Source organism: Sitophilus oryzae, unplaced genomic scaffold (genome assembly GCF_002938485.1).
Source record: "Sitophilus oryzae breed Bouriz unplaced genomic scaffold, Soryzae_2.0 scaffold_801_pilon_pilon, whole genome shotgun sequence".
Lineage (NCBI taxonomy): Eukaryota > Metazoa > Arthropoda > Insecta > Coleoptera > Curculionidae > Sitophilus > Sitophilus oryzae.
The window spans coordinates 2,679,530-2,692,662 of record NW_022147419.1 but is presented as its reverse complement, the minus strand read 5'-3'; the positions used below and the strand labels follow the sequence as shown (position 1 = coordinate 2,692,662).

Genomic DNA, 13,133 nt, shown 5'->3' with positions numbered 1-13,133 from the left:
CCTTATAAATCTATTGTGTCCCCCTTTCATGAGTTATAACTCATCATACCGTCTCAGGGCTTTGACAAAAGCCAGTATCGGAGACGGTTTTACAGAGGTTAGTTCTCCATGTCTGATATAAGTTGTATCAGTGACCTGTTAAAAACCCCGTGACAATCCGAAGATTGTTCTTACTAATATCAATGAAAATCTTTGATTTTTCTCGGTCGCAAGTCCTGAGAGATTTCTTGGACTGTCTTAGACTGAAGAATGGTTTCCCATTCCAAGTTACGGATACATACATACTGCCATTACTCGCTAACGAGTATTTGACACGCACCAGAAGATAGTCACACAAGGCTTTTTCTTTCATGAGCTTTTCTGTGACTGAAAAGACCGATACCTGATGTTATCTGCCTACCGCACTCCGGACATTCAAAAATTTCATTGCTTTGTTGCCTCTTTACTTTTTGGTTGTCGCTGTTCACTGAGTTCACAATTCTTCTCCATCGAGTTCTATTGTGAACTGCGTCTTCCCACTCATTCTGCATAAGTTACGGATGGAGTCTTCCAGATTCTTCAGTTAAAGTTGATTTCCACTTGGGAAGCGGAACATTTCTGGTTCAACTGGTAGTTAGAAGCTTACGTAACATTACTACGTTCTCCCAAAGTGTTTAGAGTAGATAGACAATCCCATACTAGTCTAGAATTGACCTCTATGGAATTGAGTGTCTCTAGCGTATTCTCTTTTTTGTAGATGGCTGTTACAGCTGAACAAAAAGTGTTCATGTGGGGCGCCAGCCCTGAAGAAGTGCGATGCTTCCAGCAGAGATCCAACATGCCGAAAGAATCCAAAGCTGGTAATGTTTTGTCCACTGAATGTTGGAAAACGAGCATTCAAATGTACCAATCGCAAACCAGGAGGCCTATCAAACAAATCGCCGTTGGTAAGAAGATAACCATAAATTCTCTACTTTTTATAAATGTTTTGATTACTGTTATAGTTTGTATTTTTTCACATTTACATATGCATGAAGTTAATGTAGGATATGTAAATCTTGCATGAATGCCATAATTTGTATGCTATTTTTTATTTACATTAATCATTTTGTTTTCAATAGTAGGAAACGTCTTTTCACAGGGAGCTTAAATGTTACAGGAAATTTAAGATTAATGGTTATTGTTGACTGATTGTAGCGTAGAATAAAAAAAAATAGCATGACATACCTATATGGAAAGTTTTTAGGTTATACAAGATGTTAAAAATCCCAAACTATCACCACAAGTCAAAAAACTCCGTTTTTTTCTGTGTTACTTAAAAAAATGTATATCTACAATTGACAGTTTGCATGAATTTTTAAATTACTTGAAACATCGTTTGCGTATTCAATATTATTTGAAAGTGATCAGTAAAAATATTGCTTTCAAAATTTCAAAAAATATACTAGATAATTGACTGTTTTAATCGTGCGAACACGCCCACATAGCCACGTGACCGAAAATAGGGCGTTGCGAGCTGTGACGTTCCCTCGCGGACACTCTGCCGCTTAGATGCCGCTAGGAGGCTAATAAGTGAATTTGTGTTAGAGGTTTGTTTTGTGTTAAAGGGTTGTGTTTTGCCTTGAGACTTCTGTGGTAAAGAAGAACAGATTAATTCAAATATTTAGAATTCTTATAACTAAAAGTATAGGCTTGGTGCATTCTCCGCCGGTGCTGCCGCTATCGGAGAATATCGTAAACAACCGGCATATACGAAAAATGTATTATATACTTATTCTAAAAGTGTTAGGAAGTATAATTTGTCAAAATTCTAAAAATAAAAATAAAAAAGTAAATATTTTGATATCTTCAGAAGGTCTACTTGTATTATAATTTATTCTAATATGTACATGCAAGATGAATGCAAGCTAATAAAACTTTTTAGATGAGTTCAAATACGGTAGCTAGACTAGCTATAGTCTATAAAATGAATAACTTTGAATTTTGACCGTTATTTTTTACCAACATGGCAAATATAAAATCCCTCTGTCAAAAAAGTTACTGATATTCTTCAAATTGAGTTAGAGATAGGTAACTCTTTTTACTTTCGTGAAATAGAAAAGGAAAATAATAAACTAAGTGACAGTTCTCACTCTTCTTGCAAAAATCAACACGAAATGTCATAATTGTCAAAAGTAAAATGTCATCAGCTTTTGACATTTCTAAATATCGGACCAATGCCGTCTCTACTAGAACAGCCTTGGAGCGAGATTTATGACGTCACGCTAGTTAGATACTACGGATTAATAAATATGTTGTAGAATACATGGAAAACATAATTATTCCTCGTATTTTTGGTTATACTTAGGGTTATACAACAACTTTTTTTTAACCAAAAAAAAAAATAATGAAAAACCAAATGAAAACTTAATCAGCGTTTTTCCCGAACCTAAATCCCAAGAAAATCAAAAATTTTAGAATAAATTTACATATAATATGACAGCGATCTTTATTTCATAGCCATCGCTGACATCTTTTTTCTATGATATTGGATTATTTGCAAATATAATTTTTCGAACATTGATACTTCCAAATTTACATATAAATTTTGTGAATGCAAATAATAATACATCACTATTAGTTGATATTGAATGTTTTTTTGTTAAATTAGATCGATTTTCAAACCCCAAAATTTAAAATATATTTTAGATTTTACCCATTACCTGTTTATTATTTGTATATTGTAAAATATTTGCTGCATTTGTATGGTTCATAGTTTATTTGCCAAAGTATTTATTACTATAAATAGGTATATATATTGTATTTATTAACTGTATATTATGTATATTTCATGTAAACTATATAATTTTTAAAATACAAACCAAAAATACGAGGAATATTATGTTTTGCATGTATTCTACAACATATTTATTAATCCGTAGTATCTAACTACGTGACGTCATAAATCTCGCTACGATGCTGTTCTATTAGAGACGGCATTGCGTCAGCATGGTCGCAAGTTGCTAACCTAATAAAATTAACACTAGAAAAGCCCGCGGAAACTGTCAAATTCAAAGTTATTCGGTTCTCAGACTATAGCATAGTTTTACGCACCAATTTTGTTAGCGGAGACATAACTGGGCCTATTTCGGTTATAAAGATTTTTTTAAAGGTACATAATTATAATTTTAGAAGATGTTCATAAAAAATGCATGAATCCATTTTTGCTTTTGATCAAATCGGTGTGAGAAGTTGTGACGCTATAAAATGTTGTTTCGGAAGAGTTGAATACCCAGGAAAGTTGAGTTATTGAATGTTATTGCACCCAATAACGCCCTAATTACGCCCTCCTTTAAGCGTTAACATTTTTTCGGCAATTTTATTCACATTTGAAATTGTCACAACACAACACGACGCCTAGTTCGAATTCTTTTTCACTTATTTTTTACTACCCGAAACAGCGTTACATCACACAAACCTCGTACCTGAGTGTTTTATAGTCTCAATAACTGCACTAGCAAAAAACTAAAATACTTAAATATTATGACAAAACCACGATTTCAATATAATTTTAATGCAATCAACACGACGCCGACGTGAAATGCATACGATAATTTCTGATTTGTGCCAAGCCCATTCGACATAAAGTCACATATATGACACAAAATTCAATCAATGAGATACACAACACAAAACATACCTTATTGTTATTTGTTATTTGTTGATGTTCAATGTGCTTTTAAAAATATATGTATTGTAGGACAACTAAATATAAGTATTTGTGTATAATAGCAAGATATATTGTGTAGAATTATTAGATTTAATATGTGATTATTTTCTGAAGGAATGATTATTACTAACTGACTTAACACACATACATATACATTGTAATTTATTACTGATGGTATATTTTCTGACAACAAATTGTTAAAAAATGTTTAATGACGACGAAAATAAATGACGACTGCATCTTTCTCCAAATATTAAATTACAAAATTGACATTAAACAAAGCAGAGTTTCAATATACACAGTTTGTTGTTTGAAATATACTTAGATGAAAGCATCTTTTTCTTTTGCGATCCAGGCTATCGACACTGCGCCATTTTAGACCAAGGCAGAATTTTCTGGGGAAAAAACAAAGACGACGAATTGAGTCAGCCTAACCTAAAAGACCCTTACGAAGGCATCATGGGCCACAGATTTATACACGTGTCTTGCGGCTTGGACTATACCATGGCCATAGATCATACCGGCCAAGTCCTAGCATGGGGTACTCCGGCAATGATAGAGGTTAGATATTTTATAATTTAGAATGTTGCTTAATTTTATATTATTATATGTCTCTAACAGACTATTCTGGGTGTATCCATGAACTTCGCAAGAAAAAAACAAGAGGATCAGATTATTCTCACTAAAGGCACAAAGAGGGCATTTAGGACTAATTACAATCATCCTATTTCTAATAATTTACCTGTTGAAATATCGGTTTTACCTGGTATAGCTCTTACTTTCAACCAAGTGAGTCAGAAGATACTTCTAGCCAACAAGCAAAAGCCTTATTTTTTAATGTCGACCGACAACATTGACATGAAGGCGATATTGAAGGTGAAAAAACGTTATAAACTTGACTTTATCAGCGATATCCGCAGTGTTCCTAAGATAAATATCACTCAGAAGACTTTGCACCACGCTATTCAAGGCTTTTTCGAATTCTACGACGTAGAAAACGTAATCAAACGCAGCACGGACTTGGACGATTACCAAACAGCCAGCAAAGCTTCATTTTTACACGGACACTTTGTGGACAGTTTAGGTTTTAGTATAGAAGCCTTTAAAAGACACATTTCCAAGTTAGACATTGATTTGCCTTCGTTGTTTACCTGTAAAGACTCTTACGATCTCAAAGAAAAAGATCAAGGTGTAGAAATTATAGTTAAATGCCTTAAACCTGAACCCGAGAAGGAAAAGAACAGTAACTCGAGTTCACCAGCTAGAATAATGAGTTCCAGCTCCTCCCTGGATAGTTTGAGACAGTTTGGTGAGGAGGGGGGTGTAGAAAGTCCTTGTGAGAGCGACATCCACCAAAATATTGCGAATTACGTTCAATCTGTGAAGAAATCAGAGTCTAAAGATCAGATTCCGAGACTGGCTGAAAGTTACAAGGATCTTTTAGCTGAAAAAGCTGTTAGAAGACAGCAGATGGAGATTAAGAACAAGAAAGCCAAGGAGGTGCTAGATATAGCGTCACATATTGTCGAGTTTTATATTAAGAAGGTATATTGTTCGGAGAATCACATCCTTATGCAGAACATCTTGCTGAAATGTATTGAATTTTGGCTTTCGCACAACCTTCCTGTTTTGGTGTTGGAGGATATTTTACTGAAGAACCTGGATAAGTATTTCTACCCTCTGTCTATTTTGTTGTTTTGTAAAAATTTCGATGAGGAAGATCTGGAATTGAAGAAGAATCAGGATATACCGAGGCAGGTGAATTCTTCGGCGTTTTTGAAGGAATTTTCGACGAAATTTTGTCTGCATCTGTGCTCTATGGTTCTGGAAAATGCGAATAAGGCTTAAGAATAAATATAGTAATAATTTTGTTAAAGGTATTTGTAAGATTACGTATGAAAGTTCTATTCGTTTGGATAGGGCTGGGAATTCAGATTAAATATAGACATATAGATGTCAAGAATTTTTATTTTGTCTCGATAATTTTGGTTGTGCATATAATTTTGACTAAATAATAAAGTTTAATGGTTGTTTTCTACCCTTTATAGCTTTTACATTGACTGCCAGAAAGTTTCTAACAAGTGAGATAAAAAGTATTGAGTTTTTCAAAAAAATATGGAGTTTAGCATGATGTAATAACGTTTGTAAATCGATAACAGTCAAGTCTATTAGAACAGCATATTGAAAAATTATAATTTAGTTCATATGTGTCAAAATTATCATAGAACATGCTAATGGTTTCGCATTTCTTTTACTTAAAAGAAATCTTTTTGGAGGTCTTTGTAAAATTCGTAAAGATAGTTTTTTAGTAAAATATTTTTAGTAGGGTATTTGTTAATTTGTGTGCCATACGACTGATGTAAATTTTATTTAAAACGTTGAAAAGTATTTTTACAATTGTAACTTAGTAAACATTGTTATTTGAAAGATATGTTATATTTAAATTTAGAGCTAAATTATTAGAAACAGTATATTTTTGTCGTATACCCGTCCAACGAGAGGATGCAGATGTGTCTGTCATTTTATTTTACAGGTAAATTGTATTTTCTGTCATTTTTTGGATGTCGTGTATCGAAGTCTTGCATGACTCGTTGGCCAGACTATATTTATAGTTTAATAATATTTAATTTACTTATACCATTTATTTTTTTTTATTTATATACAGGGTGTCCCAGGCTGAGCGTGCATTAGAAGTTTCTAGATCGGAGATTTTTGAACATCATTGTTTTACATTGATTAAAAATATTTTCAACATGGCGGCACTTCCGGTAGTTGACAGCAACTTTCTTATTTTAAAGGGGTACCCCCATTTTTTATAATATACTTAAATTCTCTGTAAAATTTTATGAATTTTGATATTAAACACTCTATATCTAACATTAACCGTTTTTGGAGAAAATATTTAAAATTTTTAGACGAAAAAAACTGCCTGTCAAAAAAATGTGTATAGGCTAAACGTCAAATTTGGTGATTAACACAGTCACTGTGACATAAAGAGAAGACATGTGGCTATCTATTTCAAAATTTAAATTGTTCGAATGTCATATAATATTGGCCGTAGCTGTGATGGAATTGAGCGATTAAAAAATTATATTTTTTTTTTTCAAAAGAAAAAAAATAGAAGTTTTAAACGGTTAAAGTTAGGTATAGAGTGTTTAATATCAAAATTCATAAAATTTTACAGTGAATTTAAGTATGTAGTAAAAAATGGGGGTCCCCACTTAAAATAAGAAAGTTGCTGTCAACTTCCGGTATTTCCGGAAGTGCCGCCATATTGAAAATATTTTTAATTGATAGATCTCGTTGTGAAACAATAATGTGCAAAAAATCTCCGATCTAGATATTGTAGTTCTCTAGAAACGTCTAATACGCTCAGCCTGGAACACCCTGTATAGATTTATTTAATTTAAATTCGATATTGATGAATTATGTACTTACACACTAGAACTTTAGAAGGGCTTAAATATCTTATGATCGAAAAAAAGGCGTCAAGTTACCTTAGAAATAATGATCAATTACTATTATATAGTATTTAGTTTTTAGACGATTATTAGTATTTATTGCTTTACTGGTAGGTAATAAGTAAATGTTTTTTTTTTATTATTAATTTAATACACATTGATTGAAATGGTACCTGTTTAAACTTAAGTAATTTAAGTAAGAGTTCCTTCCTTTGAGGATTAACTAAAATCAATTCAGAATTTATGAAAATATATAAAATAGCCCAATTATTTTTAAATCACACTCTGTTACGACATATTACAATGTAAAAATACTTAAGTCTGACAATGATAGGCACTTGTTGGTTGTTTGGTCATATGGCACTTTTGTTGTTATTTTTACATTTATTTCTTGTCATATGTTATTGATTTTTCTTTTATTATTTTATAGAGATTCGTAGATAACTTAAAATAGCGTTCAGAACTAGATAGTTTCTCCATTGAACTAGTCATTCAAATAGACTTATATTAGAATATACATACATAATAGTCAGTTTTTTAAACCTTGTAGTATTAGAACACGCACAAATTTTAGTGGAAAAATATACTAAAATGTAAACACTCAGAGGAGAGTTCTTAATTTTTTACTTTTTTATTATTTTCTCGAATTTTATTTAATAGATTATTTTAAATAACTTTAAGTCCTTTTTTACGTCATTTGTTAGCACATCAACTCTTTGTATTGCATAAATTAAAGACTACCACATACCTATATTGTGCATGATGTTATTTTAGTAATTCAGAGTTTTAAAGAGTTTCAAAAAATATATTTTATATTTTGTTAAAATCTAAGTATGTATTACTTTGAACGGAATTATTATAACTAGTGGTAAATTTACAATTTAAATTTTAGTTATTAATATAATTATTACTGCTTATTACAGTGGGGATTGGAACCTTCGGTGTTAGAACAGCAAATAAAACACTAATTCCCCACAATACACCAAAACACTTTACTTTTGCACTGGACGCGCGTTTCGCTAACCATGTTAGCATCATCAGCAGAATCTGCACAACAGGTTATAAAGCAAAATTATATTAGCATCATCAGCAGATGATTTAAACTATCAATTTTATTCATCATGGTAATCAGTTATAATCAAACATGGTTAGTGAAACGCGCGTCCAGTGCAAAAGTAAAATATTTTGGTTTATAGTTAGTAGTCAATTAGTGTTTTATTTTGTAATTATTATTGTGTCTAATACTGTAATAATAAAATTAGAATTACTAAAAAAACAATTATGCATTTAACTTAATACTCTGTGACAACAATATTTTTATAAGATGTATGTGCTTCACTTAGCTTACAAAATAAACATTTGACATTGCATAAATTGTTTTATTTTATTTGTGGTGTTTTCTGGATTAGCGATGGGAACTATCGAATGAATTAGACTATCGAATGGTTAATGAATGAATGATTTCAACTATCGAATGGTTTTATTCGAATAAAATCATTCATTCATTTGTATACTAAAGCATATGTGACAACCTCGAGGTGCGACTAAATGGTTATGGTTGAGCCACGACTATCGAATGCTTTTGACAAATGAAATTTAGTATTCGTTTGATTTTTGTATGCGTCAGTGCATTATTAGTTCTTCCAAATTTTTATAACTTCGCCGTATAAATACTGTGCTATTTTTGCGTTTATTAAAATAGTAGTTATTTTTAATTTTATTTATTGACGATTGTGTGCATGTGCAGGTGGTCAAAATTTTTCCGAAAATTTGTGTGGTTTTCCGTAGTCCGATCTTTCAATTATTTAATTTTATATGGTATATGGTCTATTTTTAATGGGAAATTTTGAGAAGTAGCAATTTTTAAGAGAGATGAGATGAACTTACAATTAATTTTAAAAATACATATTTGTATTTTAGATGTTTTAATAATATGAATTAGTTGAACTTAATAATCATATTTAAGTAATGTGGTTAAGTAAATGGTTATCGAACTCAAACTATGGGGTGAGAAAATTAAAATAAAAGTTTTACACGTGCCAATTTAAAAAAAAAAGTTAACGATGTTTGTATTTTGTTTATGCTAATTTTCTTACATGTAGTTTTTTGCGAAGAAATATTTCATTTATTTTTTAAAGTAAATGCCAGTAAAAGTAAATATAATTTTTAAATAGTAATATAAAGCACCTAATATAAATAATTTTGATTTGTAATTTTTTATTTATATTTTCCTTCCATTACACTGCATGCTTAGAAAATTAATAAATGTTTATATTTCATGATTTTAAAATTTGTTGTTAATATAACAAATTAGTTCTGTAATTATTATTATTTAATAAACCAACGTTGCCACACACAAAAAATTTAGAGACTATATTATTTCTAAATAGGATCTAATATAAATAATTTTGACATCTAATTTGTTGTTTATATTTTGCTACTACTTAAAAAAATATTTATATTAAATCATTTTAAATTTTGTTGTTAATAGGTATAACAAATTATTATTGTTATTATTATTTTTAAACCAGTCTTTGCGTAAAAACATTAAAAATAATTTTCCTACATCCAAAATAACAAGTATTATTGCAGTGTAACAACAGAATATTAATAAAAAAAATGCAGAATATATAGACATACTAACCCTAACTAACTAAAGCCAATCAATAATATTCTTTGCTAATATCAACTAATACCAAAATATGGCAACAGCGCCCTTCATAATGTATTTTCTGTATAAATACTAGCACCTCAATAAAAAAAATAATGTGTCCTTATCTATATCTGACTCCGCAAAAAATCAAAGATGCCGGCTTCTTTCATAGCATGCCACCGACCGCTGTCGGGTTTCTCGGAAAGAAACCTACAACTAAAATTCAGTTAATATTTTATTATAATCGATCCAGTGCAAAAGTAAAATATTTTGGTTTATAGTTAGTAGTCAATTAGTGTTTTATTTTGTAATTATTATTGTGTCTAATACTGTAATAATAAAATTAGAATTACTAAAAAAACAATTATGCATTTAACTTAATACTCTGTGACAACAATATTTTTATAAGATGTATGTGCTTCACTTAGCTTACAAAATAAACATTTGACATTGCATAAATTGTTTTATTTTATTTGTGGTGTTTTCTGGATCTGGATACAAGAAAATGATCCCTTTATATCATAATATTAAAAATTTACATAAAAATTGTCAGAAGCCAGTGTTCCAGGTAAGTGTAGGTTAGAAGTTAACGGATTTAAAAAAATAGGTTACGCCTAGGCATAAAAGTAAAGCATTTTTACGCTTAAGCACAAAAGTGCGAAAATTTATTATTAAACTGGCACAAAGTGTCAAATTCAACGAGTGTAACCATAGTTTTTAAATCGAAAGAAAAAACGGCGTCCAATTGGCCTGGAAATGAACATCGATGACATTCCCCATATAATTTTACATATAAAATGGCAGCGATCTTCATTTCATAGCCATTGCTGACGCCGTTTTTTTTTTCGATCATATTGTACCTTATGATCGAAAAAAAAACGGCGTCCAGTTGGCTGGCGTCGATGACATTTCCCATATAAATTTACATTTAAAATGACAGCGAACTTCATTTCATAGCCTTCGCTGACGCCGTTTTTTTTTCGATCATATTGTATTACTTTTAAATCTTTTTATATTATTTGCAACGTTTGAAATTTTTCAAAAAATTATTTGTGACATTTGAAAAAAAATAGAATGTTCTATTCGGAGTAAATATGTACCATATGATCGAAAGAAAAACGGCGTCCAGTTGGCTTAGAAATGACAATCCCCTTCACTTTATTATCTTTGTTCCCCATATAACTGTTTTGGTGAAACTCTGACGCCTTTTTTTCGATTGTATATTACCTATATATGAGGAATAATATTTTCTATTGCATCAATATATTTGTAATTTTTACTACTATTATTTCAAATGCTTTATTTATCATGTAATATAGTTATAAAATACATAGAAAACTAGAAATTTTTGTTTTAATTTCAATTAAATATAATTTTGAAAACAATTTACATTTAGTAAAAAAATAAATGTCATTTACATGCTATAAAATTACAATAGCTAAACCTAAAACTTTAAAATAACATGAAACATGTAAAACAGTCATATAGTGTATATGTATAGCCTATTAAGTATATCTGAACTAAAATAATTAATATTTTTACTTTTAGCCTTCTGGTTTTTCCTCTTCTTCATGCATTCCTCCTTTCATATGGACCTCCAGATTTTCCCAGCTTTCTGAGACTTCATCTTCGAAATCGACATATTCATACTCTGATTCGTTATGATCATCATCATCAAATTTTTCCTGATCAGAAATTGGCTCATTTTGATCTTGATCGACTAGCTTATCTTCCTGGGCTAAAAACTTCTGGATAATCTTCTGCAAGTGGACTCCTTCCAACCTTTTGGACAATGGGAGAATATCATCGTATGAATCTTTCATCTACAAATAATGATACACTTGTCATATTTATGTAAACTCTGCTAAGAACATAACTTTTATTTACCTGAGCACGTGAAAATACTTCTTCGTCTGCGATATCCAAATTTGCTTTGACCAAGCCTGCAGTTTGAAGCAGACCCTCATTGATTGCCTTTTTGTTCTCGCCAAGATTTGGTGAATTGCAGTTAATAGTTTTGTCGGAAAACGGTTGACGAAATACCGTTGTTGAGACATTAGGTTTTCTTAAAGTCTCTGATTCAGAATCTAAAATGTTTCTTACAATTAACTTTTTTTCTAGTACATAGGCCTATCTTTTGTTTGCTTAATCTTGATTCAAAGGAGTTAAAAACACATGATATTACTAAAGTAAACAAGCAACGCAGCCGAAAAAGAATTGGAAGCATTTAAATAAAAATGGACAGAACGAAAATTACTTACTTTCTGAACCAAAGAATCTAAAGCCCGTTGAAAGCAGATTCATGGCTTTATGTAGCTGTATCGTTGTATTTTCTCTGAGCAACGAATGCCTTGGAATGCCTAGAAATATCACAATTTACTTTTTATCTCCTCTCACAATAATAATACAAAAAGCGGTCGAATTTTTGAACGTTTTTGTTTATTTTATATTTGACAAATCTGATTGCACATGCGTACACATGTCAGTCTAGTTTCTTTTTACATTCAGTGTTGTTGATACTTTGTCTCTCTTATAAGCGAAAAATAGAAGAGTATATATCTGAACTACGATCTGAACTGAATATGGAAATTACATTTTGTGATTGATTTTATGGTTGATCTCTGCGGTTTGAAGGGATTATTTGCTACAAATAGTCATAGATACTACGCATGCGCACTTCGTCGATGTTGCCAGATTACAAGTTATTTTGGAATTATTTTCAGTAGAAATCAAATTATGTTTTTTTCAGTGCTTTAATTAAACAGAAATAAAACTCTAGATTGACGCTATATTTAAGAAGTGCTTTATTAAAAATTCGGAAAATTAAAAAAGGTGTGTCCAAGTTTCTTCTTTTTTTTGGAATTTTTAAATGCTGTAGCTCCATATCATGTTCATAATAAGTTTTATAACATTCCATTAAAATTGTAGAATTAGCAACATTAATAGTTACCTTCTGGTTACCTTGTTTAATTCTGCTTATACATACTCTGATACATATTGCACAAGGATATTGCATTCATTTTTCTGCTACCTTAAGATTTTTATATCCTTACACCTAATTTATGTAATTTTGTTAGCATATCTAAAATATAAAAATATGTGATTTATTATATAATTAAGATATCTTAACAGTTATTTTCCACACCACAAGGAATTATATTATGTAGTATTAATACAAAAAATATTTAAAAAAAATATCTTAATATCGATTCAAAACGCTCAAAATTCAACCTTCACCATATTGTCAAGATATTATTTTGGCATTACAGGAAAAAAGAAATTACAGTAAATTATGAAAACAATAATCATAAATATACCAATATCATATATA

At 30.4% G+C, this 13,133-nt stretch overlaps 2 protein-coding genes across 3 annotated transcripts in view; one reads left to right on the top strand and one right to left on the bottom strand.

Annotated features, from left to right (window-relative positions):
* Positions 1-13,133, top strand: part of LOC115888568 — a 39,044-nt gene that overhangs the window by 18,393 nt on the left and 7,518 nt on the right. The window contains exons 17-19 of one of the 2 annotated variants that reach the window (XM_030908328.1): positions 737-926; positions 4,044-4,249; positions 4,310-6,367. In XM_030908328.1, the coding sequence (XP_030764188.1) occupies positions 737-926; positions 4,044-4,249; positions 4,310-5,536 (1,623 nt within the window). In that variant the 3' untranslated portion in view covers positions 5,537-6,367. Of the gene's footprint in view, positions 1-736; positions 927-4,043; positions 4,250-4,309; positions 6,368-13,133 lie in introns of those variants that run through there. The other variant, XM_030908329.1, reaches the window with a different exon arrangement.
* On the bottom strand, positions 11,086-12,382 carry LOC115888573. Its single transcript, XM_030908334.1, has 3 exons — positions 12,064-12,382; positions 11,690-11,889; positions 11,086-11,625 (listed from the first exon to the last, which is right to left on the bottom strand). Exons 1-3 carry the CDS (start codon positions 12,104-12,106, stop codon positions 11,347-11,349), a joined length of 522 nt encoding a protein of 173 aa, XP_030764194.1. The 5' UTR covers positions 12,107-12,382; the 3' UTR covers positions 11,086-11,346.